General features: G+C 49.5%; 1 protein-coding gene across 3 annotated transcripts; it reads left to right on the forward strand.

Annotated features, from left to right (window-relative positions):
* Nucleotides 1-967: 967 nt before the first annotated feature.
* Nucleotides 968-22,696, forward strand: PARK7 (Parkinsonism associated deglycase). 3 transcript variants are annotated; one of them, XM_045475541.1, is made up of 7 exons: nt 968-5,163; nt 6,450-6,562; nt 8,158-8,259; nt 10,356-10,415; nt 11,249-11,318; nt 14,820-14,906; nt 22,074-22,696. In XM_045475541.1, exons 2-7 carry the CDS (start codon nt 6,473-6,475, stop codon nt 22,232-22,234), a joined length of 570 nt encoding a protein of 189 aa, XP_045331497.1. In that variant the 5' UTR covers nt 968-5,163; nt 6,450-6,472; the 3' UTR covers nt 22,235-22,696. The 3 variants fall into 3 exon arrangements, with proteins under 3 accessions (XP_045331497.1, XP_045331495.1, XP_045331496.1); XM_045475539.1 differs by lacking the exon at nt 968-5,163 and adding an exon at nt 5,425-5,553; XM_045475540.1 differs by lacking the exon at nt 968-5,163 and adding an exon at nt 5,429-5,559.
* The last annotated feature ends 420 nt before the right edge of the window (nt 22,697-23,116 follow it).

Raw genomic sequence — 23,116 nt, forward strand, 5'->3', positions numbered from 1 at the left:
CAGTGGGATGGGTGCCGGGTGGCCCACGCTCGGGGGGCTTTCACACCGGGGGGGAGCAGAGGCGAAGCCACCCCCCGGGCCCCTCGCAGGCCTCGGTGTCAGAATTTCCCCCTTGCGCCAGCGCTGCCTCAAATGTCAGGACTCGCCCACTCTTCTCTTGTTTCGCCGACCTAACCTTTCGGGGGCTCGGAGGGGAAATTCGCCGTCTCTGCCGGACGTCTCCGGAGCTTGCCCCGAACCATCCTTCAGTGGATGTTGAAAAATACCTTCGTTGAATTCCGCAAATGGCTTCCTTCCACCCAATAACTCCAGTTTAGCGTCCTCGCCCTTTTTAGTGAACCCAGGAAATGGATGGAAAGTTACCTTATCCACTGTACATAAAAGTTCCTGTTCGCTGTGCGGTGAAATGAATTAGACGTGGAGACTAAGATTAAAATAGGGATCAGAAATTGGTTGGAGCCACGTTGTTAACTGTAGTGTTGTATTACAAAGTGTTACCCTACAGCGATAGTCAAAGCAAGGAACATCTAGGTGAAGTTAAGATAACGCTTAGCAAGTATTGAGCACCGGCTGTGTGCCAGGGACTGTGATAGATGCTATGGACCGAGACAGGAAGGTCCTACTGAGTTCACAGGATTAGAGGAAGACAGATAATAAGTAAACAAAAGACAAAATGCTAAATAGGTACTATCAGTGACATAAAAGATACATTCACATTAATAGAAAATGAGTCTTTTACTGAGAGGAGATGCGAAATATAAGTGAGGCATGAAAAAATAACCTGGCAGCAGTTTCTTTGCTATTTATGGTGATCAGGCTAATTTGGGGGAGAGTTGTTTTTTGGAATTAGGATAAGAATGGCCACTGGTGGCCTGTTAACGTTGGGCAGGCGAAAGTTTTGCCTCCTTAGGCTCTCTGGCAGAGCCTGAGAACTAAATTCACAAAAAAAGGTTAACAGGACAAAAGTACACAAACTTATTTAGTGTGTTACATGACCCAGGGGCTTTCATGAGAAAATGACACAAAGAAGGGACAAAAGCTAAATGTTTACATATGGGGTTGAACAATTGTGGCTATTGTGGCAAAGCAACTAAAATAAAACAGGGAAGGCTCAAGGAAGAGTTATTTTAAGGTCTCTGTGTGAAAATTCTTCCAGACTCAAGTTCCTCTCTGATGAGGTTTCTTTCCTCCTGGTGCTGGGATTTCACCTTCTGTTTTCAGGAAGAAAAAATGGGAAGCTGAGCACCTTTCTTGCACCTGTTGTTTACACAAATGCCTGTAACTCGGGGTGCCTGGGTGGCTCAGTCAGTTAAGCGTCTGACTCTTGACTTTGGCTCATGTCATGGTCTCACAGTTTGTGGGCTTAAACTGACACTGTGGAGCCTGCTTGGAATTCTCTCTCCCACTCTCTGCCCCTCCCTGACCTGTGCTCAAATGCTTTCTCCCCGTCTCAAAAGAAATAAAGTTAAAAAAAATTAAAAAACAAAAAAACAAAAAATGCCTTTAAGTCAAAATAATGTGCCAACATGACGTATTTGGAGATAGCATGTCCTGAACTCCGTCACTACCATTATCGACATCATTTCTCCATTGTTGGATTTTGAGCTCAGCAAGGCGGAACAGTATGTTTTAATTAAATGTTGCAACTGCTAGAAGTTGAAACTGATTTTAAGCTCCTTGAAAACAGCCAGTCCTTTAGTTGGTATTTGCGCATAAAGACTTGTCAAATATTGAATAAAAGAAGTGAGTAGAATGAGGTTTTTCTGCCCGGAAATAAAGGACTTAATTAGGAGGCCTCTTCGCTACCAGTAATAGAGCAATTATTTTTTTGTGAATGGTTTAATTTTTTTTTTGTTTTATTCTGCAAATGTGTGATGAGAAATAGGTATGAACTAGAAAGTTAAGAGAGTGTCATGAGTGTTGTGGACCTACTAATACTGATAGAGTTTATGGTGGCAAAGTGTGAAATTTGGTATGAGAATTTAACCAAGGTTCTGCAGGACCTCTTACAGTCATTTCACCCCTCCGGACCCTCAACCTCTGCATCTGTGAAATGGAAAGTATGTTTTCCAGGAAGTCAATATACAATGTCTAAAACCAAGGAGAAACAACAGTATTAGAGTATTATTTAAAAATACAGTTGGCTCTCGGAATAATACAAGGGTTAGGGGCACTGACACCCCCTGTCCCCTTAGGCAGTCAGAAATCCACATGTAACTTTTGACTCCGGGGAAGACTTACCTGTTGTTTTTTTTTTTTAACAATTCTTTTTAAAAAAAAATTTTTTTTAACGTTTATTTATTTTTGAGACAGAGAGAGACAGAGCATGAACGGGGGAGGGTCAGAGAGAGGGAGACACAGACTCTGAAATAGGCTCCAGGCTCTGAGCTGTCAGCACAGAGCCCGATGTGGGGCTCAAATTCACGGACTGGGAGATCTCAACCTGAGCCGAAGTCGGACGCTTAACCCACTGAGCCACCGGGGTGCCCCAAGACTTAACTGTTAATAGTCTACAGTTGATGGGGGAAACCTGATAACAGTCAGTTAACACATTTTGTTTGTTCCATTTTATGTATACTGTAGCCTTGTAATAAACCTAGCGAATACAAAATGTTAAATCATTAGAGAAAATATTTAGAGTACTGAACTGCGTCCATTGAAAAAAATCCAAGCACAAGCAGACGCACGCAGTTCAAGTGTATGTTGTTCGAGGGTCAACTGTATTCACAGAAGTACAGGAAATAATTTAAGGAGTTGAAAATATTTGCCTCTGGAAAGCAGGGTTGAGGGGTAGGAAGGCCTGAGGCAGAAGACTGCTGTTTTTCATTATGAATCTTTGAAAGTTGAATCACTGAGCTGAGGTGTAACAAAATCTGAGGTCTTGGGCACCATTTGGCTACGGTGACTCCTTAGGGTGCAGGTGCGGGTTGGCCGAGGCAGCTCTGCTCCACCTGTGTTCATTCTGAAACCCGGGCTGAAGGGGCAGCAGCAGCCCTGGAGGAAAGCTCTTCCTACGGCAGCGGAAAACTACTAGAGAGCACGCCTGATCAGCAGGTCAGTGCTTTTCAGAACTTTCATCGGGCCTCGTCTGTTAACATTCTATTAGCGAAAACAAGGGCAAACGCAAAGTCAACGGGCAGGGAGTATCCCCCACTCATGCAGGTGAAAGAGGAGAGAGTGAACATTTCTAAAAGATAATCCAATCTACCAAGTAATACTTTAGTTGTGAATGCTGTGTGTGATGTACTCATTGGATAAACACGGATACTGACCCAGGTCGATTTCAGATCTTGTTGGTGATGCAGATGTCTCAGGAGTGGTCAGTCAGGTTCATTCCCTCTTTCCCTTTAACTAAAACCATCTGCCTTTCCCTTTTTCTGTCCTACCTCGCACGGCAGCAGGCCACCGGCATGGATGTCTCCTTACTGTCTCCCCATGCTATGGGGACTGGAACCCAACAGCCTGTCTTCTCTTGGGTCTTCCTCCAACTACCTAAAATCCCACCTTTTTGAAACACATCTGACCACTTGCCTCTCTTTCCCCACCATACTCAAAACTAAAAGCGGGTGGCTTTTGCCTGCTTCCTTGGCAAATAGTCAAAGATGAAGTCATTCCAGAACTCCCAAAATGTCTTTTTCAAGTGCCAAAAGATTAAAGACAGTCAAAAATTTTTGCACAACGCAGTGGTGCATGAAGAAATCTACTTACAATTCTTAAAATTAAACAAAAACCGTGCTCACCACCATTGTAAGGATCTCATGAAATCTATTCAAGTGCTTTGTAAACGAACAAAGGAATGGAAGTTTTTTCTTGAAAATAATGTTTTTAACACCTAAACTGAAATGTCAAGAACCTGACATACTTACAAGACTGAGCTCACCCATTGCTGGTGAGAGTGCTAAGTGACTCACTCAACTTGCATGGAGTTGCTCCAGTGTATTTACACTTCTGAGAATTTCCTCTCCAGTTTCACCTACACAAGTAGGACATATAAATAAGGTGATTCAGTGCAGTGCTGTCTGTACAAAAAACAGCTGGAAATAACCTAAGTCTTATCAGTAGGGCATCGGTAAATAAACTATGGGACATTCCACAAGGGCATACTATCTGGAAGAAAGAGAGGAAGTTCTTTTTGATAAGGAAAGATCTCCACCACATTCGTTTAATAAGCTGGTGGCAGTGTGAGGTGAAGGACACAACAATATGGATAATCTGCTACATTTCCATGAGAAAGAAGTAAAAATGTATTTGCTTATGCTTGCATAAGGAAACACTGGAAAGATGCCCAGGAAACGAATACAAGGTTACCGTAGGCAGCAGCAGGGATGGAACCACATGGGGACGACGCTGGGAGTCCATCTGTTCAATGTAACTTCGATCAACTTGGTTTTTGAAATGGGTTAAACCATCAGCATTCAGGGGCGCCTGGGCGGCTCTGTCGGTTAAGCATTTGGCTTTTGGTTCTGGCTCTGGTCACGATCCCATGGTTTAGGAGTTCGAGGCCGGCATCAGGCTCAGGCTCTGCCTGACAGTGCAGAGCCTCCTTGGGATTCTCTCAAAATAAATAAAACTTTGGGAAAAGCGTCAGTATTCAATTCATATTTGTAAAAACGAAATCTGAGATTATAACTTAAACAGATGTCATTAAAGGGACTGTCAGATCACTGTGCTCAGCAGGGCTCCACACCCTGGGATCTTTAGAAAAAAAGAACTTTCGAGAAACTAGCACACGTGAAATTACCGCATGCAAATAATGCTAAGAGTCGCCAGAGACCGAGGACCTGCAGCCCGCCCTGGGGCGACGAGGTCGGGAACAGGCGGGGGGGTGCGGGGGGAGGGGGACACGGGCAGGCCCTCCAAGAAAGGAAAGCCAAGCGCACAGAAGCGTGAAGGCACAACTCCACTCCAGGAAAACGCACGTTTAAAGCAAACCGCCACGGCTCCCGAAGGGGTCCCGCCGGGCGCCTCCGGCCCGTGGGGAAAAGCGAGTTAACTCCAGCGGCGCCGAGGGCAGGCCAGACCGCGCCACTCGGGGCGGGGGAGATTCCGTGAGCACGCGTGAGCCCACGGGACTCTCCTCGCGTTGGGTGCTCCAACTGAAGACGTCCCCGAGACGCAGAGTCAGGGCGCGGAAACGGGAGCCGTACCCCGCAGCGGTCCAAGGTGGGCTCGGCCGGATGTGACGTAAGCGAGCGAGCCGCTCGAGTCGGTGCAGCTCAGAGCTGAGGAGGAAGTGGGGACCTGGGCGGCGGGCGTCTGCGCAACACCGGGGGGGAGGGGCAGAACAAGAAGCTGGGCGTCGTGCGCCTGCGCATTATAGGGCTGTGAGGCGGGCGGGGGGCGGGGGGGGGAAGACGTGAAGTCTGCGCGGCGGGCGTCTGCGCAGTACCGGGGGGGGGGGGGCAGGACGTGAAGCCGGGGGGGCGCGCGTCTGCGCAGTGCAGGGCTGAGGGCGTGAACCCTGGCGACGCGCGTACGTGTGTGCGTCCGACCCGTTTAGTCCGGTTCTGTTTCCGTTCGGTCGTCCCCGACGCGGGATTGGGCAGAGTCGAGGTTCAGGTCGGGGTCTGGGGAGCGCTGAGGGTGGCGAGGGGGCCGCGGGCATCCCGGCGCGGGCTTCGGAAGGGGGCGCCGAGGGACGAGGCCCCGCCGCGTCTGCGGAACGGGCGGCCTTCGGCCAGGAGCGCACGGGGCGACCTCGGACCCTCCAGGATTGTGTGCAGGGTGTCCGGCAGTTTGGAACTGGCCAATGCTGTGTTTGTGGGAGTGCATTTATCAGCTTCTGATTTGCATGGACAACAAGCTGCAGAAAAAGAACAGGCTAAGAACTATCCAGACCCTTGCTTAGCAGCTGCCATTTGCAACGAGAGGGCAAAGTGCAGAGAGAGAATCCAGTTGGGTTGAATGTAGTGGGGGATTCCCATCTTTCTGCGTCATCAGAGAGTGTGATAAAATATTTAACACCGTTAACTTTCCAGAATTTTTCGTACAGTTATTGGAACTTAAAAAAAAATCCCCTCCAAAAATCTCACCGGCTAATTGCCAAAGACTTTGTGCAGCTTTTCCCCGTGAAATTTAAGTTTAGTCGTTTCTCTGAAATAGTGCTAACAAAAAGAAAACTATCTCCCTACTTTGTGTGAAATGCAAGGCCTGTGTGTTACTGTATACTGGGTTTTTAAAAAATATGGTCGAAGGAAATCCAAGTGGTACTATCACGTATTAGCAGCCTTACTGTGTTCTCTCAGAAATCCAGCGCTTGAAATTCTGTGTAAACCAATATTAACCTAAGGTGCTTTTTTTTTTTTTTTAATGTTTGTCTCTCCGAACTTTTCCCCTAAGAGGCACCTAGTTACCCTGCTTAAAAATGTTACTAAGCTTAAAGTTTTTGGCTGCTTTAGGGTTGCAATGGAAGTTTTTTTTTTAATTCTTTTTTTTTTTTTTTAATTAAGTCTTTCAAAAGTACAACACAAAAATGGCTTCCAAAAGAGCTCTGGTCATCCTGGCCAAAGGAGCAGAGGAGATGGAGACAGTCATTCCTGTAGATGTCATGAGGCGAGCCGGAGTAAGTCCCCTGATGTCTTCTACTTTTTTCAAAATTTTTGGGTTTTGAAGTCATTTGGAATAAAATAATATCCAGTGTACTTTATAAAATATTTCAAACACCCACAAATACAGAAGACTGTATAATAATAATTACCTGTTTATTCACTGCCCGCGTTTAGTACATGTTAGTATTTTGCCATGCTTCTTTTAGGCCCACTTCCAGAGGAATAGATGCTTTAAAACAGTTTTTTTTGTTGTTTATTTATTTTGAGAGAGAGAGAGAGCACGTGCATATGTGAGCAAGTAGAGAGAGAGGAGAGAGAGAATTCCAAGCAGCCTCCATGTGCTGTCAGTGCAAAGCGCAGTGTGGGGCTTGAGCCCATGAACCGAGAGATCATGAGCTGAGCTGAAATCAAAAGTCGGATGGTCGGCTGACTGTGCCACCCAGGTGCCCCTTTAGGAACAGGTGCTTAAAACAAAGGATTACACAGCCCTCTTTGTAAATTTCCCCGATACTATTCCCCTTCTTGCCCCAGAGATAGCTCTGTCCCCTCACTGGTGTGTGTCCATCCCATGCATATCTTCAAAGTAGCATTAAACTGCAGCTGCATTTTGCACGTGTCTGTGTGTGTGTGTGTGTGTGTGTGTGTATGCATATATGCATCCATAGTGAGCACTTAAATAGCATTTACTGATGCTAGGTGTCATTCTAAGTACTTGACGTAAACTTGTTTAACTCTTCCAACAGCCCTGTGAGTTATTGCCATTCCCATTGTACAATTGAAGACACTGAGGCACAATGACACTAGATGAAGTGTCGGCATTGTAGACTTAGTGAGACGAGCCAGTACTCAGACCCTAGCAGTCTGGCCCCAGAGTCTGTCACCTTCATTTCTCTGGTTCCCATAAGTGAAGACACACAGATGCACTTCGTTTATTTAAAATTGCTGCTTAGTATTATGCTGTACGAATATGCTGCAGTCTGCTCTGTTCCAGTTTTGTGCCATTTCAGTTCTGTAATATTCTCGCACGGGTTTCTTTATGCAAATGTGTGGAAGTTTTTCCAGGTTTTATGACTGAGAGTGGAATTGCTAGGCCAAAGGACAGCCCATAGTTGGCCTTACCAGATCTTGTCAACTCCCCAAAGTACCAACATGTGGACCCACCAGCAGTGTAGGAAAATTCCCATGTTGCCAGTACCAGCTCTTGCTTATGTCAACTTTGTACATTTTTGCAAGCTAAAGTAGGATTTCATTGTTTTAACTTGTCTTTGTATCTTCAGAAAATTCCATGACACTTAAATGACGACAGTAACTTTGCAAGATGGATTATTAACAGAATGATCATGTAATTGTCGCCCAAACCAGAAAGGACACTTGTGGGAGAAAGGACACTAACCAGACAGGGTCCCGGGACAGCATCTGTAAATCAGGACTGTCTCAGGCAAACCGGGACAGACCTGGTTATTAAATATATTTAGCTAACTTACTGGCTGCAAGGCAGCATGGTTTTGTCGCAGTATTTCCTGCCAAGTTATTTTAAAACACAGCAGCTGTGAAAATGTTACTCTAGATTTATGTTTCAGTGTTAAATGTGATGATGTCTTTCTCCTAGATTAAAGTCACCGTTGCGGGTCTGGCTGGGAAAGACCCGGTACAGTGTAGCCGAGATGTTCTCATTTGTCCGGATGCCAGTCTGGAAGATGCAAAAAAAGAGGTTTGTTCTCCATACCTGGCATTACTCCCTCCTGTGCCTTCTTTGTCAGTTTCTTGAACTGTCTTTTGACTACATCTAAGGCTGTGAGCACAGACTTATTTTAAGAAAGTTACTTTGCTTGGATGTCTTCCCCACTATAATAAACTCTGGGAAGTCAGGGACTCTCCCTTTTTTGTATCCATGGAATCTGGCAGTTCCCTACTGCCTGTGCTGGCTGGAGGGGGTGAGGGGGTAGGACGTTTTCATCAGGATTCTTCTGGCCTCGCAGGCAGCTTAGCCTCCTGTTATGACGTACCTGATAGAAGGAATCACCTGCCACATTTCCTGTTCATTTCTTCTTTTTTTAAAAATGTTTATTTACTTTTGAGAGAGAGAGAGAGAGACAGAATGTGAGCAGGGGAGGGGCAGAGAGAGAGGGAGTCACAGCATCCGAAGCAGGTGAGGTCATGACCTGAGCCGAAGTCGGGACGCATAACCGACTGAGCCACTCAGGTGCCCCTCATTTCTTATTCTTTATGCAAAAGTTCCTTTTTGCCTTTCCTTTTTCAGTGTCCCAGACATAGTTATGTGATTCATTTTATGTGGAACAGCTCGTAGTTGATTAGTGGTGGGATTAAGGGAGCATTAAGAATTGTTGTTAAATAGTGTCACTGTATGTCGACAGTTACCTTTGGTGGCAGCTAACACCGGGGAATCTGTCAAGAGCTGAGGGCCCTGTCCTCAGACGCAAGCTCACCCACATGTGCACAGATGCTTTTGCACACCCTTTCATGTAGTTCATTGCTTAACGGCCAGTGTGATAGGGGTGTGGGCTCTGTGCTCTCAGGGCATAGATGTGGCAGAAAAGAAAGTGGAGGCAGCTCATGGACGGCCACTTGTGCCCTGCTGAGGAACCCGGAGCATGATTCCCATGCTCAGCTGGCCTCAGATGCAGAGAGAAAAGTTTATTCCTTTCTAATAAATTCACATATTTCAGTGCCAGATTGTGGGGTACAGGAATGTTGGTATTTACATAAAAATTGTTGAAAACATTCTAAATAGCATGTGTCGAGTGGCCGAGTAGAAGTAAATACTCGCTCTTTGGTCTTTTTCATCTTGTGGTGTCTGGGTGTTTTAGAACCGTGGTTACCTTTTGTGTCTGTTTATCAGATTCTAAAAGGAGTGAAAGAAATTCTGTACTTCATACTTTGTTTAGTTGGTAGTTTTGCTTGGTTTGAAAACAGCAGAATGTTCATAGTCTTGAGTAATTCTGAGTAGTATATGTTGCACTAAGTATGTACTAAATTTTTAAAATGCTAATGACTAAACTTTTGAAAAATTTTTTTAACATTTTAAAGTATTGTTACATCAAATTCCATTTCATGAATTGAATCAAGTTTGGAATCAGCAGATTTGTAGGATGTTAGGTGTTTGGGATACTAAAATACTGTATCATTATTCTCCCCTAAGTTCCATTTTTCATAGAGGTAAAAAACCTTTTTCTGTGCATTTTACTTGAAATTGTTCTTTTAATTATTTTTATTACTGTGCACATTATCGTTGAAAAAATAATGCGTGTAGACCGTGTATACCTACAGAGTGAAAATGTTAAGTGTCCCCGTTCTCATTGTCCTCGTCCCACCATCCCACACCACATCTCATTAGCAGCTGAGCTCTCTTCCGTGTGTGGGTACCTGTAGACCCCGTGTGTGTCAGGGACATACACACACATCTGCGTTTTTTTTTTTTAAGTGAGCTCTACGCTCAACATGGGGCCCGAACTCACAACCCTGAGATCCAGAGTCTCGTGCTCCACCGACTGAGCCAGCCAAGCGCCCCCTTTTTTTTCCTCCCTTTTTACAAGAATGAGATCATGCTACCCCTGTAATCCTGCAACACGGGCATCCTTTCCTGTTACTATATTCAGATTTTTTGCTAGTTACAACAACAATCTATCATAGAGATACATACCTTAATTTGTTTAGCTGTGCTTCCATGAACAGTTTTTTGCTATGACCCACGTGTAAAATGTGAAAGTATTATCGGACTGTCACTTTGGTGCACATCTCAGATGAAAAGTGTTTGTTTACTTTTTTTGTTTTGTTTTGAAACTACAGGGACCTTACGACGTAGTGGTTCTGCCGGGAGGTAACCTGGGTGCACAGAATTTATCCGAGGTAAAAACCGTGTAAAGGAAGTGCTTCAGCATCTGCCCGTGTTCTGTTGGTTTTGTTGTTACTAAAATATTTCAGGAAGGAGGCTGGGAGTAAACTAGAAACAGGTGAAGTGAACAAAATGGCGTTGTAGCTTATTTAGGAAAAACAACAGATTCTGTGAATACAGTCCGAATGTAAGACTTCTTTTTTCCTCCCCCGCAGTAGAAAAATGAACCTACTTTTGTGTCTTATGAAGGTTTAAGCATAGAAAGATAAGAGACTGGCTGTCTGCACAACACTAGGGCTGCCGGGGGGGGGTGGGGGGTGCAGAGGCTGGAAATGCCAGCTTGCGTGAAAATGGCATCGGAATAGGCCCCTGCTTCTTCATCGAAGTCTTCATCGAGTCCACCTGCGGGAAGAGAGAGGGGAGGGAGTGGCAAGAGACAGCAGCGCGCGAGGCAGGTGGAATCAGACGTTTGGGACTCTGCTGGGCCCTGTTCCTGGCTCTGCCTTCTGAAAACGCTCCAGACACCACGTGTCCCCCCCCTTCTGCTTTCTCCGCGGAGCACAAAGCGGCAGGGGTCAGCGTGCCCAAGGGGAATTGCTTTTCTCGTCTCATCTTTAAACACCTTTAAGAAAAGAATGCCCTTCTCCTGTAACAAACACCTTGATTAGGTTTAAAAATGTAGAAACTATGAATTTGAGAATTTTTCTATTAATGATTTAGAAATACTATTAGAAAATTGATTGAAGATCTTGCATTTTAGGCTAGAAGCAGATTCTCTCCCAGCTTCCAGCTGGCCGTTGGCTGTGGCTTAATGATAACTTGATGTGTTTGGGTTTTCTTTGAATAGTCTGCTGCTGTGAAAGAGATACTGAAGGAACAAGAGAAAAGGAAGGGCCTTATTGCCGCTATCTGTGCAGGTAACGTGCGGAACCCTCGTGTGTTAAAATGTGTTGTTGGGTTTCTCCCAAAAATACGTGATGGGGTCGTCTTTAATTGTGAGATTTTGTTCCAGATACTTCTTTCGCTTCACAGAGCGTGCAGGGCATCTGTATGGGCATATTTAGTTTGGGCGGCATGAACTCCGTGTCATTTCAGAAATGAGTACAGCTCTCTTTTCTGCTTCTCTGTGCTTTTTGGTCTGCGTTCTGTGAAACTACATGTTTTCCGTCTTTGGTTGACCTCTGAGGAAAATAACGCCCTCTGGAATTCAGTAAACAGCTTGTTACAGCAAATCTCTATGCCAGAAACTAGGTCTGCCAGCACCAGTCAGCAAGAATCGGTCAGACGTGAACGTAACAGCTCTGTCCTGTGCCTGCCCTGCGGGTTCCGAGGCCTCGGGTGCTTTCCGCCTGGTCCTCGGTGTGGAATGTTTGGTTTCGGGCACTGTACTATCTGTCACGTAAGTCAGAAGAAGAAGGTTGTTCGTGCTTCCTGGATGTCCCCACATCTTTGGAAGTCAGTAACACTTTGTTTTCTGGAACCACCATGAAATCCATTGTTAATGCTCCAGTATCATGATGTCCCGCCATCTTGCATTTTTCCAGAGTGCAATTCTTTGTTATAGGTCTTTATGAGACATTTGTCAAAAGAGCAAGTAAATCAATGAATAGATGGATGGTCTGATAAGATGACACAGTGTTTTGTTCAGTACAGTGAATCTGTTAAAGAAGTTATAAGTCGGGGACCCTGGGGACTTTGCATTACAGCAGACATTCTCAGAGCTCTTTCAAAGGCGTCATAAGGTGAAAGCAGATACTGATGTTATTTGTCCTTTTCCTTCTTATGGAGAGTGTGATGATGCCACCATGGGGGTGTGGCACACGTGCTCCCGCATTCTTATGTCGTAAAAATGTCCCAGTTGTAATTTCTGACTTCTAACGCGGCAGTTACAGGTAGATGTAACTCATGTAAAAGCTCAGGGGGGTTCCTAAAGACCTGAATGTTCGAGGACCCCTGCACTGGAGCCTGGGAGGGACCACAGAGGTGACCACTCTGGCAGGCCCTGTCCTTGGGTTCCAGTCAGCACCAGCCTCTTGACCTGCCCTGGGGGCCCAGGTCTGTCCTCGCTGGAGGACCCTGCGGTCCCTACCGCCCGCACAGGTGCCTCTCTCTGGGTGGGGGTCCCAGGTCCTCTTCGATGTACGAGGACTTGGTCCAGTCACTCTCAGCCCCTGGCCACGGCCTCATTCTTAGGTTCTCTAACCTAAGGAAGGGTTTGGTCTGGATTTGTTCCCTTATGAGTCTGCTGAAAGGAAAAGCCACACGTGGGTTTGTCCTTTTGTATCACTGAGGTGGCTGGATGATTGGCCATATCTGGTTCACTGTTTTGTGCTCAGGCAGCTCGAATGCCGTGCTAAGGAGCTTAGACTTTAGAATCATTTAAATCGCTGTTGACATAAACATCGCTCTAATGGTGTTTGTATCATTGAATATCCTGTACTGCCTGGCCTTCTGGTGCTGCAGAAAGTAGGAAGTGTGGAGAAAAATAAGGTGGTTCTTCAGTGTCGCAGTTAGGAACCGGGGGCTGCTTACTGAACTGAAAGACTGTTGGCTTAGCCCCGAGTATTGAGTGCTTGAGACAGAAACTGGAGGGCAGACTATCTGGATAAGAAAGTAAAATGAGATTCACTCTGGGTCTGGAGGGAAAGGAGCCTGGAGACTGGGTCTAGGTACAACCTGCAAGGGCTTGGAGGAGCTGGGGTGACCGAGGTGTTGTTTGCGTCAGTCACCACACGGTGGCGCTGTTGGCCGTAGTGTCTTGGCTGCCCAGGGGCTCCCGCTGCGGTGCCCTCTGCTCTCGGCTCTGGCTCAGAGCCGGATCCCCGCATACACGCAGCAATATTTTCATCTGCCAGAATCTCAAGTAATGGGAGTTAAATATTTCTTCTCAAATTCTCCAAATAGGATTCTTAAGCTCCAGAAAGCAGAAATTATGGGCTTATCAGGGTGAATAAGCCATCACTAAAGTCCTACGTTTGGCCGAAACGTAAATTTATTAACATTACCGTAGGCAGCAGTTTCATCAACTGAAGGGAGCAGCCTAAAAATTTCTAACTTACGTACGAGCGATTGTTCTCCTCACTGTACGGTCACCTCTGGAGGTTTGCTTTCATAAAATACAAGATCATGTAGGTAGTTACTTCTTAACATCTTACAGTGTAAGAATTAAGGGAAACTGATGAGTCCATTCACATAAATATTGAGTGGTAATCATTCAGTCTTTACAGACTTAAAATTTGCCACCATACATAGCTGTCTCGTACATAGGGTAAAAATAAGGTGAGAGAGACATCGGATCTATCTGAGGACTTTGATTTAGGAGATATAAATTGGGATTGGCCTGTCAGGTGGAAAGCTTATGTAATTAAGCAGTATTTGTTGATCTTCCTGTGTGCAGCTGCTGTGATCTAGCCAGCAGGTGTAGTCTGTAGCTCCCTTTTCCTTGGAACTGGGTTGAAAAATGAAAGGTCAGAGCAGGTGGGCGGGGTGGCTGAAGCTGAAGCGTACGGGCTCTGTCCTCGGGTCCCAGCCACGACGTTGCATCCTGACCTGTTTTGAGGGTCGCGTTGCTGTTCTGAAGCATGTTTTTCTAGGTGTGATGTGAGGCTTAGAGAAAAAAGGTAGAATTTTTTTTTTTTTTTATAACTTTCAAGGTAACATGACAAAGTCATAAAATGTCTTTGTTGTAGTCCTCATCTGAGAAACATTACATACAAAATATGGTTGTGATTCTCCGTGAAATTGACCATTTTCAGTGAATACATTTGGATCAAAATCTCCTGTTAGCAACTGCGTATTTTAGAGGATCAGAAGCGGACATCTGTGCATGGCCTTTAGTGGTTATTAATAAAGAAACGCTGGTGCCTTTATGTCTCCAGATTTCTGGGCATTTCACAGGTGTATCTTCTTCGGGGCTGGACAGTGTCCTAGTCACCTGGGATGTACGGATGGATAGACGGATGAGTGAGTGCTCATTTTTAAGTAGAAAACCAGAATGAGTCTGTGAAGTAGCAGTCAAGTCCAGAAGTTTGGAGAGTGCCAGCTGCCTTTAGTGTGTGACTAAATCTTCCATTTGCCGAGAGTAAGGCCTTGGCGGTCTCCGCTCCGGGCATCCCCGGCAGGCTTGCCTGCAGTTCCTTGAGGGACCACACACTGTTTATCTGACGCTGCTCCGTATCATTTGGTGAGACGGCTGATGAAGGATTTTGAGTTTGTACACTTCTGCCAGATGTGCTCAGCAGATGGTTTATTAGAAACAAACCGTGCCTCTCATACTACAAGGTGTTTAATTTCAGAATCATCAGGATATGTTAGGTGAGAGCCTCCTGGTTTTGAAAAATTCTTCCGTTGCAATTTTTAAACCATTAGTTTTTTTATATCCACACTTAATTAAGTCTTTTTATTAATCTTCTTTTTAGGTCCTACGGCTCTCTTGGCTCATGAAATAGGCTTTGGAAGCAAAGTTACGACACACCCGCTTGCTAAAGACAAAATGATGAATGGGAGTAAGTATATGCTAATATTTTATGTATTTAAAGCATCCTTTTAAAGTTTTTCTTGAGAGAGGTAGAGTGAGTGGTGGAGGGGCAGGGAGAGAGGGAGAGAGAGAATCCCGACAGGCGCCACACCAGCAGCGCAGAGCCCGTTACGGGGCTCGAACCCATGGCCTGAGCCGAAACCAAGAGTCAGACGCTAAGCTGCCGAGCCGCCCAGGCGCCCCTGTGCTTGTTTTCACGTATGGAAAGACCTTCTCAGAAAGCTGTGATTCAGCTTTGTGTCCCGCCTGGTCGCCTTATACAGAGGGACTCTCCGCGGGTTGAGGCATGGCGTGTTCCTCACCTGCTTCGCCAGTGTCGCAGCCGGAGAGGGAGCGAGCGGTGGGGGGAGGTGGTGCGCGTGCCCGTGTGTGTGCCCTGACGGGGCGCCAGGGCTGACGAGCAGAGGCCAGCCGGAGCCCCGGTCGTCCTGGATGGGCGTGGTTATGAAATGGCAGGCTGACTCGGGTTTTTACCACCGTGCCAGACACTTGAGGGTAAACTTCAAACCTCGACAGCAATTTCAGAAGATGCCCTTTTGCCCACAGTCCAAAGTACAGTGAATGTTGCTCTCTCCCTGGGTGGCAGGTCTGTTCCTTAGGTGACATGTTTCTTTCATAAATACCAGCTAGACTGTTAACTTTCATTTATTTTTATAAAAACAATTTCTATTCGTGGTAAAAAGTGCAAACCGTGCAAAAGGGGGGTGAAGTAAAAACATAAATTTGCGTTTTCTCTTTCTTCCTCACCCCTTTTCTGCTTTTCAGAGGTAATTTCTGTTAGAAAGTTTCTTGTGTAACTCCAGAATTTTCTCCACATACACTCATTATCCTTTGTAGTTTCATAATTTTATTCAAATGAAGTCTGTTAAATGTATTGCTCTGCAACTTTTTTTTTTTTTTTTTGAGAGAGAGAGAAAGAGAGTGCAAACGGGGAAGCGGCAGAGCGGGGGAGAGAGAATCTTAAGCAGGCTCCACTCCCAGCATGGGGCCTGACACTGGTTCGTTCCCCCGACCCTGGGATCACAGCCTGAACAGAGATCAAAAGTTGGATGCTCAACTGACTGAGCCCCCCAGGCACCCCTGCAGCTTGCTTTTTAAACCTAAGATTGTATCCTTTTCTGGGGGCAGGAGAGTAATCTATCAGGTGTTTCTTTAATTCTTTGCGTGACCGGTTACTTACTCAGAGGCTGGAAGAGAAGCACGCCATTGGGGCGCCTGGGTGGCTCAGTCTGTTCAGTGTCGGACTCTTGATCTCAACTCCGGTCCTGAGCTCACGGTTCAGGAGTTCGAGCCCTGGATCGGTCTCTGCGCTCACAGCGCAGAGCCTGCCATGGTCTCTGTCCTCCGGGAGGGAACAGCTTACAGACACAGGACACACACGTCGAATTTAAAACCAGAAGGCAGCGTGTGATTAACGACGGCGCAGCGTAACCAGCCACGTAAACGTACAACTGTGTGACGACGCTCCCTCAGTAACAGCCACGGCTTCTCAGTGTGACACTCGGAACACCAGCCAGGTGGTGTCTTTTGTCAGACAGGTGGCTTCTCCCTCTGGCATCTGTCCCTGGAGTGCACGCACCAGAGAGACAGAGACTCTGGCACTTGCAGAGAGAAAGAAAACTTCACGCTGTTGTGGATGATTGCAGGAGTGTCTGAAATTTCTAGTTAGAAGCCAGAAGTGGTTCGGCTGGCATGGAGCCAGCAAGGAAACCGGGAGGCTGGCCGTGTGTGAAACATCGCCAGCCAAACACCAGCGAATGGACCGGAAGAGGAAACGAGAATGGCGGCAGCTGATTGGGAAACATTGGCGGTAGATTTTGTCCCCGGTCTCAGCCCCACTCGAGGCTCATTCTGACCTCACACGAAGTAGGCGGGTAACATCTCTTCGTCATCTTCTCACGGCCGGGCCGGGCGGCGCATTTGCACGGTGTTGCTTTGTCTTTTTTTTTTTTAATGTTTGTTTATTTTTGAGACAACGCGAGAGACAGAGCACAAGCGGCGGAGGGGCAGACAGAGGGAGACGCAGAATCCGAGGCCGGCTCCGGGCTCCGAGCCGTCGGCCCAGAGCCCGACGTGGGGCTTGAACTCACGAGCCCTGAGATCCTGACCCGCTTAACCGACTGAGCCACTCAGGCGCCCCCCGAGGTGCTGCTTTTTAGAGCAGCGTTAGGCTCGCCGCAAAATGGAGCCGAAAGTGCAGGCCTCCCGCACGCCCTGCCCGCACACGCGGTCTCCCTCGCCCTCCTCTCCCTCACCAGGGGGTACCTTTGTCACAGTCAATGAATCTGCACGGACACGGCATCACCACCTCAAATCCGTCATTTACGTCAGGGTTTGCCCTTGGTGTTGGATGTTCAGAATATTTTCAAGCATGATCCAAGGTAGTATTTTCTTAAATACCTATCACTTTTTTGGAGCTGCTGGATCCCCCGTTGTCGATAAAACCATCTGTGTGAAAAGTGGGGATTTTTTACAGAGGGCTCTGGCTGCCGGGCGTTTCTAACGTGGGCTAACGGACGCGTTTTAGAGAGTCGGAAAGATCGGAATCAGGCTTCCTTTAGTGGTTACGACATGTTGGGGGGGGGGGGGACGCGTCCAGTCGGCCACGTTCCTCCTTTATCCGAATGTGGATCTGTTGTGTCTGTTTTCCTGCCTCAAGAACACGGAGGTGGGTTGGGAACAGGAGAGCTTAGGTCGTTAACTCTCGGCGCTGGTCAGGTGCACTCGCGGGCGTGATCTCCACGGAGCCTCCCGGGCCCCGGTGCCCAGCGAGGCAGCTGTTGGCTTCCCGGAAGAGGACACCGGCTCCCGGAGGCCGGGCCACTTGCCCGGAGTCGGGCTGGAGCTCGGGCCCACCTCTGTCCCGGTGCGGCTCCCGCGCACGTTAAGTTACGAGGTGCTGGGTTCAGCCGGTGAGTCCTCCTGTGGGGAAAGACCGGGTGAGTATCTGCCCTCTCAGGGCGCCTGAGGAGCGAGGCCGTAATCACTCCTGGGGGCCCTGGTCCTCCTCACGTACCTGGCAGAGCGGCGTGAAGCTTTTACTCACATAAGCAATCCGGTCTGAAGGACGCAGTCTTCCCGTGTCTCAGTTTTGAAATGAAGACATTGTTACTTTAATAGTCTTTTCGCTTCCTGTGTGTCTGTTCTCGAAAGCACCCGAAGCCCCCCGTCACGTAGGTGAGCAGTGAAGGGCTGTGCCCCTGGGCCAGGCAGCGTGGGGCCGGCCGTGGGCGGGCTCCTTTCCCCTCCCGGCCCCGGTTTCCATCCTGACACCTAAGGATATCAGTAGCCCTCGCCTCACAGGGTCGTTGACAGGCCCCGTGAGTCAGTGTGTGTGACGCACCCAGAACGTGGCCTGGCGCGAGCCCGCGCTGGGGGCGGAGGGCTGGTCGGTCCCGGCTCCGGGCCGAGCGCTGGGAACATGGCGGTGAACGGCCGTCCTCCCCCGGCTGCTGCCTGCTGCGGTAACACCACCGCTCTGTACGGGCCTTCCACTTGATCGGACTCCCGTGGCAGCCCCGGGGGGTTGGTGTCACCCCCATTTTACAGAAGAGAAAGGCGAGGCTTAGCGAGATGGGACAGCTACTAAATGGCAGACCTGGAATTGGAACCCAGGGCTGCCATTCCCGGAGGTCGGTGACTTTTCTTAACGGGCAAGATAGTGAATGTCTCGGGCTCTCGGGGACTTCGGGTCTCTCCAGCAACTACTCTCTTGAGGAGCCACTGACCAATAAAAAGCAGCCATTAGGTGCTGACCCCTTGTGTCTAGGCTCCCTGGCTGCTGCTGCTCTGAAGAGTCTTCCTGGCTCTGGAGTGTTTGGTTAAAATTAAAAAGAAGTTGGCAACTAATGCTTTGTGCCAGTGGACTGTGGGGTGTGGATTTGCAGAGTTCGTGAATCCAAGTCGGCTGAGGCGTGCCCACCTGCCTCGCAGCCCTGGGGCGCGCGGTGTCCTTGTCCGGCGTCGCCGCTAGGTGGAGGCAGCCGGCGAGCGTAGACCTGCTCTTCGGGCTGGAATTGTGAAGAGTCCTGGAACCTTGAATTGTCTGTAACTGGTGCGAGCCGTGGTTGTAATACTTTACCCACGAAGAGAGCGTTCAGCGAGCCGTTCAGAAATGGCCTCACCCAGCCCCAGTCCGGCCGTGCATCTCGCCGCCCCGGAAGACGAGGCCCAGTGGGTTTCCTGGGTGGGCATCTGAAGATGTCTCGGCCTGGTTCAGCCGTCGGTAAATGAGGTTAGACGTCAGCCCAGAGATGCTCTTCCTCTGCGGCAGGGTAACTAGGAAATTTGTCTTTCAGTGTCTGTTTATTTTTGAGAGCGAGCGAGCAGGGGAGGGGCAGGGAGGGAGACACAGGATCCAAAACCGGCTCCGCGCTGTCAGTCTAGAGCCTGAGGCGGGGCTCGAACCCACAGACCAGGAGATCATGATCTGAGCCGGAGTCCGATGCTTAACTGGCTGACCACTAGGAAGATGTTCATGTGCTGTATTTCGTTATTTCAGTGGGTGACTCGATTTTTGTTTTTAATGTTTGCTTAATTTCAAAAGAGAGAGCAAGCAAGGGAGGGACAGCGATGGAGGGGGACAGAGGATCCGAAGCAGGCTCTGCCCGGTCAGCACGAACGGTGAGGTCATAACCTGAGCCAAAGTCAGATGTTCAACTGACTGAGCCGCCCGGGCGTCCCTCGGGTGACTGGACTTGTAACGAGGACAGGAAGACCTGATCTACTGAAGGTCTCCACCACTTGGAAAGGACGTGAACATCATCGCGTGGTCTCTAAAGCTCGTGAATACGGCAGAAGCAGATCACTTCTGCTTTAAGGGGGCTCCTTAGATCAGGTGACCATTTTCTGTCTGTAGACCTCGAACAAGCATTTCCTGGGCTCCTCCGTGGCTCTGAGAACAGAAAAAGGAACGAGCCCAAGCCATCTGATGGGAGAGCCCGGTGGTGCGGACACTGAATCTGGCAGTAGGGGGAGACTAGTCTCAGGGGTGGCGGTGCGACGGGGGAACCTTGTGGGCTTCGGCCCCTCCCCTCAGTCTGTTCTTTGTGTCCTTGGTCTCTGTGTGGTGCCACCATCCACCCAGTTGTAGGACAGACAGCTGGGAAGTTCTCTTCACCACCTCCCCGTGTTCAGTCCTGCTCGGAGTTGTGGGCATTTTGTTTTCTACGTGATTTCTCACACCTTCATTTCCCTGTCACCCCTGGCCCCACCCAGGTCACCATGAGCTCCCACCTGGATGGCAAGTTCTTTTCGGTCTCCCCTTTGGTTCCTTATGGTCCAGTCTTTGTGCAGGCCAGACCCAGAGGGCGTGCCTGCCGGGATGTGGAACAGAGTCGCCTTTGGGTGCTGGAGAAAGTAGGCAAAGGCCTCTCCTGGGAGAACTGGATAAGCTCCGACGTGCACTTTGGAAAGGTGACCTTTTTTGTGGCGCTGAGCAGAGAGTGGAGGGAAGGACAGGTGGAAGGCAGGGCCGGAACATGGAGATCCTGCGTGGAGGCAGCAGATGCAGAGAGGAGCAACGAGGGATGTTCATCTGCTCACCTGATGCTTGGGGGCACCTCCGCGGGTCCGTTAGTGTCCTAGGCCACGTGGGGTGGTTGAGGGCCCGGCCTTTTAAAGAGCAGACGGTAAAGCAGGAGACACACTATTTTCACGTCCTGTCAGTGCCGGGGGCCCCGGTGGTGCGATCCGGGGGCCTGATCCGGGGAGCGGTCACAGATGCCGCCTCTGAGGGGCGCTGGAGGAGGTGAGAGGTTTCTGGGCAGTGGGAGCCGGGGGGCCGGGTCGTGGGGGCGCGGCTGCTCCCGAGGACTTAGGGCCGGGCGGCCCGTGCATTAGGAGGGTTTGGTGACCACGTGTGTGGAAGGGGAGGCCTTGGGGAGCTGACGCTGAAGGTTCCCAGCTTTGTGGCTGTGATCTGCCCAGATGTCCCGTCATCCACTGAATTTGGACATAGGAGAAGCATATGCTGGTTTTACTGTATTTCCCCCCAAAAGCCAATCGGGGGATACGGAAGGAAAGTGGTTCCTGAGAAATGAGTGGCGTTTCTCCTTCCACACACCTCCTCCTCCCTGTGTGTTCTGTGTTGTTTTTGCTAGTTGTTTTTTTTTTAATGTTTTTTTAAATGTTTATTTATATTAGAGAGGGAGAGACAGAGGGTGAGCTGGGGAGGGACAGAGAGAGGGGGAGACACAGAATCCGAAGCAGGCTCCAGGCTCCGAGCTGCCCCTACAGAGCCTGACGTGGGGCTCGAACCCACGAATCGCGAGATCATGGCCTGAGCCGAAGTCGGACGCCCAACCGACTGAGCCACCAGGCGCCCCTTATTTTTGCTGGTTTGTTTTTGAGATAGAGTCTGTGCGTGATGCAGGCCGTCCGTGTGACAGGGAGTCCGTGTGACAGGCAGTCTGTAGGGAAGGGGGAGCAGGGACGTAGGCCTCTCAGGAGGGAATAAATGATTTTCAGGAAAGATGAAGGGGCCCTTGGGAGACTAGATGGGAGGTGGGGTGGTTTGTGACAGGGTCTGTCTGGTGTCCACGTCAGGTCTCCTCTCTCCTGGGACAAGAGTCCATCCTCCCCGGCTGATGGGCTCCCGGAAGGGACACGACGGCCGAGTCCCTTAGGACCTGTCTTCAGGCAGGGCGGGGGCGAGGGGGGCTCAGAGAAAGCCTCTTCCTGCAGTTGCCGTTTGTCCGGTGCCTTCAGCCCGGAGTAGTCGCTGTACCAAAGCGGCACATTTCGGGGGGCCCCTTCTGCTTCCCCTTCAGTGCTCAGGGCGGACCCTTGAGCGTCGGTTGGTGACAGGAATGTGAACGCTCGGCCTCCCTCCCGCTGCCCCGCCCACTTACAAGGTCTTCTGCAGCCACACTTGACTTCCGTGTGTTCGTGTCATTTCGCCGCGGCCGTCAGTTCCTCTCTCTCCGCTGCACACGCCGCCGTAGCATCTCCGCGCGGGGCCGGGCCGCCGCCGCCTCGTCCAGCTGCCCTTGTCGTGGGGTTTGGTTTTGGGGTTTTCGGAAATTTCTGTGAGACCCATCTTGTGCGGTAACGGGGATGTGGATTGCAGGGCGGAGTGATAGTGTTCCCAGCGGAGCCCGTTCGGATGTAACCCTCTCTTGTTCTTCCTCCGAAGGTCATTACAGCTACTCCGAGAACCGCGTGGAGAAGGACGGCCTGATCCTCACGAGCCGCGGGCCTGGAACCAGCTTCGAGTTTGCTCTTGCGATTGTTGAAGCACTGAGCGGGAAGGACGTGGCTGACCAAGTGAAGGCTCCGCTCGTGCTTAAGGATTAGAGCGGAAACCTTCGAGAAGGAGTTAGAGAAACGGGCCGTCCGCAGTCATTGTCCCCGTGTTCACTTTAAGCGAAAGGAGCCGTCACCGTGCGGAGGGTCGTGGTTACTGCCCCCAGCGGTGTGGGCCGGTGGCGGCAGCCGCACGGGCCTTCCCCGCCTGCCTCGTGTCCCCCCCCCCCCCACCCCGACGGTCCTGAACCTGGATTGCACCATAGATGGCATTTAGCGAGCTCCTGATGGTTTTCATTTATCTCTGGTTTCCCCTTTTTGTTTGTGAAATCAAGTTCATGATCAGCCTCACTTGCAGCTGTTAGCTGTTGATACGGCTGCTGAGGTGAACGAATAGTGAACACATTTGTCGCAGAAGAAGGAAAGGCATAAAAGCAAGGATTTAAGAGGCTGTGATGTTCTCTCATTTGTTAATTGCGTATCATTAACGTGCTATTAAAAAACACCAACCAAGTTGGCTGTAATGGTGAATTTTTGTAGACCAGTTCCTTTTGACGTCGCAGAAGGAGTCTTCAGGCGGAAGTGAAAACCTTCCGAGGCTGGCCCGGCCTCCGTTTTCCCTTCCTCTGGTGACCGGCACCAGGGGCCCGGGCCCACCAGCCAGCGCGGCTCCACCCCGGGGCCTCGGCCGAGCTGGCGGCGTTCTCTCCGCCGAGCGGTCAGGAGGACGGGCAGGGCGCCTGGAGCCACCGGCAGCCACCCTGTCCCCGAGGAGAGCCCGCCCAAGAAGGCAGATCCATCTGTAGCTGAGCCAGAGCGACTCCTGGGTTGTTCACAGGACCCAGAAGGTTCGCCTGGCTTTTCTGTCTCCCCATGACCGGCGTGTACTGCCCGGCCGAGGGGCGGAACGGAGTTCGGGCTTCTGCACAGGGA

This window comes from Leopardus geoffroyi, chromosome C1 (genome assembly GCF_018350155.1).
Source record: "Leopardus geoffroyi isolate Oge1 chromosome C1, O.geoffroyi_Oge1_pat1.0, whole genome shotgun sequence".
NCBI classification, from domain to species: Eukaryota; Metazoa; Chordata; class Mammalia; order Carnivora; family Felidae; genus Leopardus; species Leopardus geoffroyi.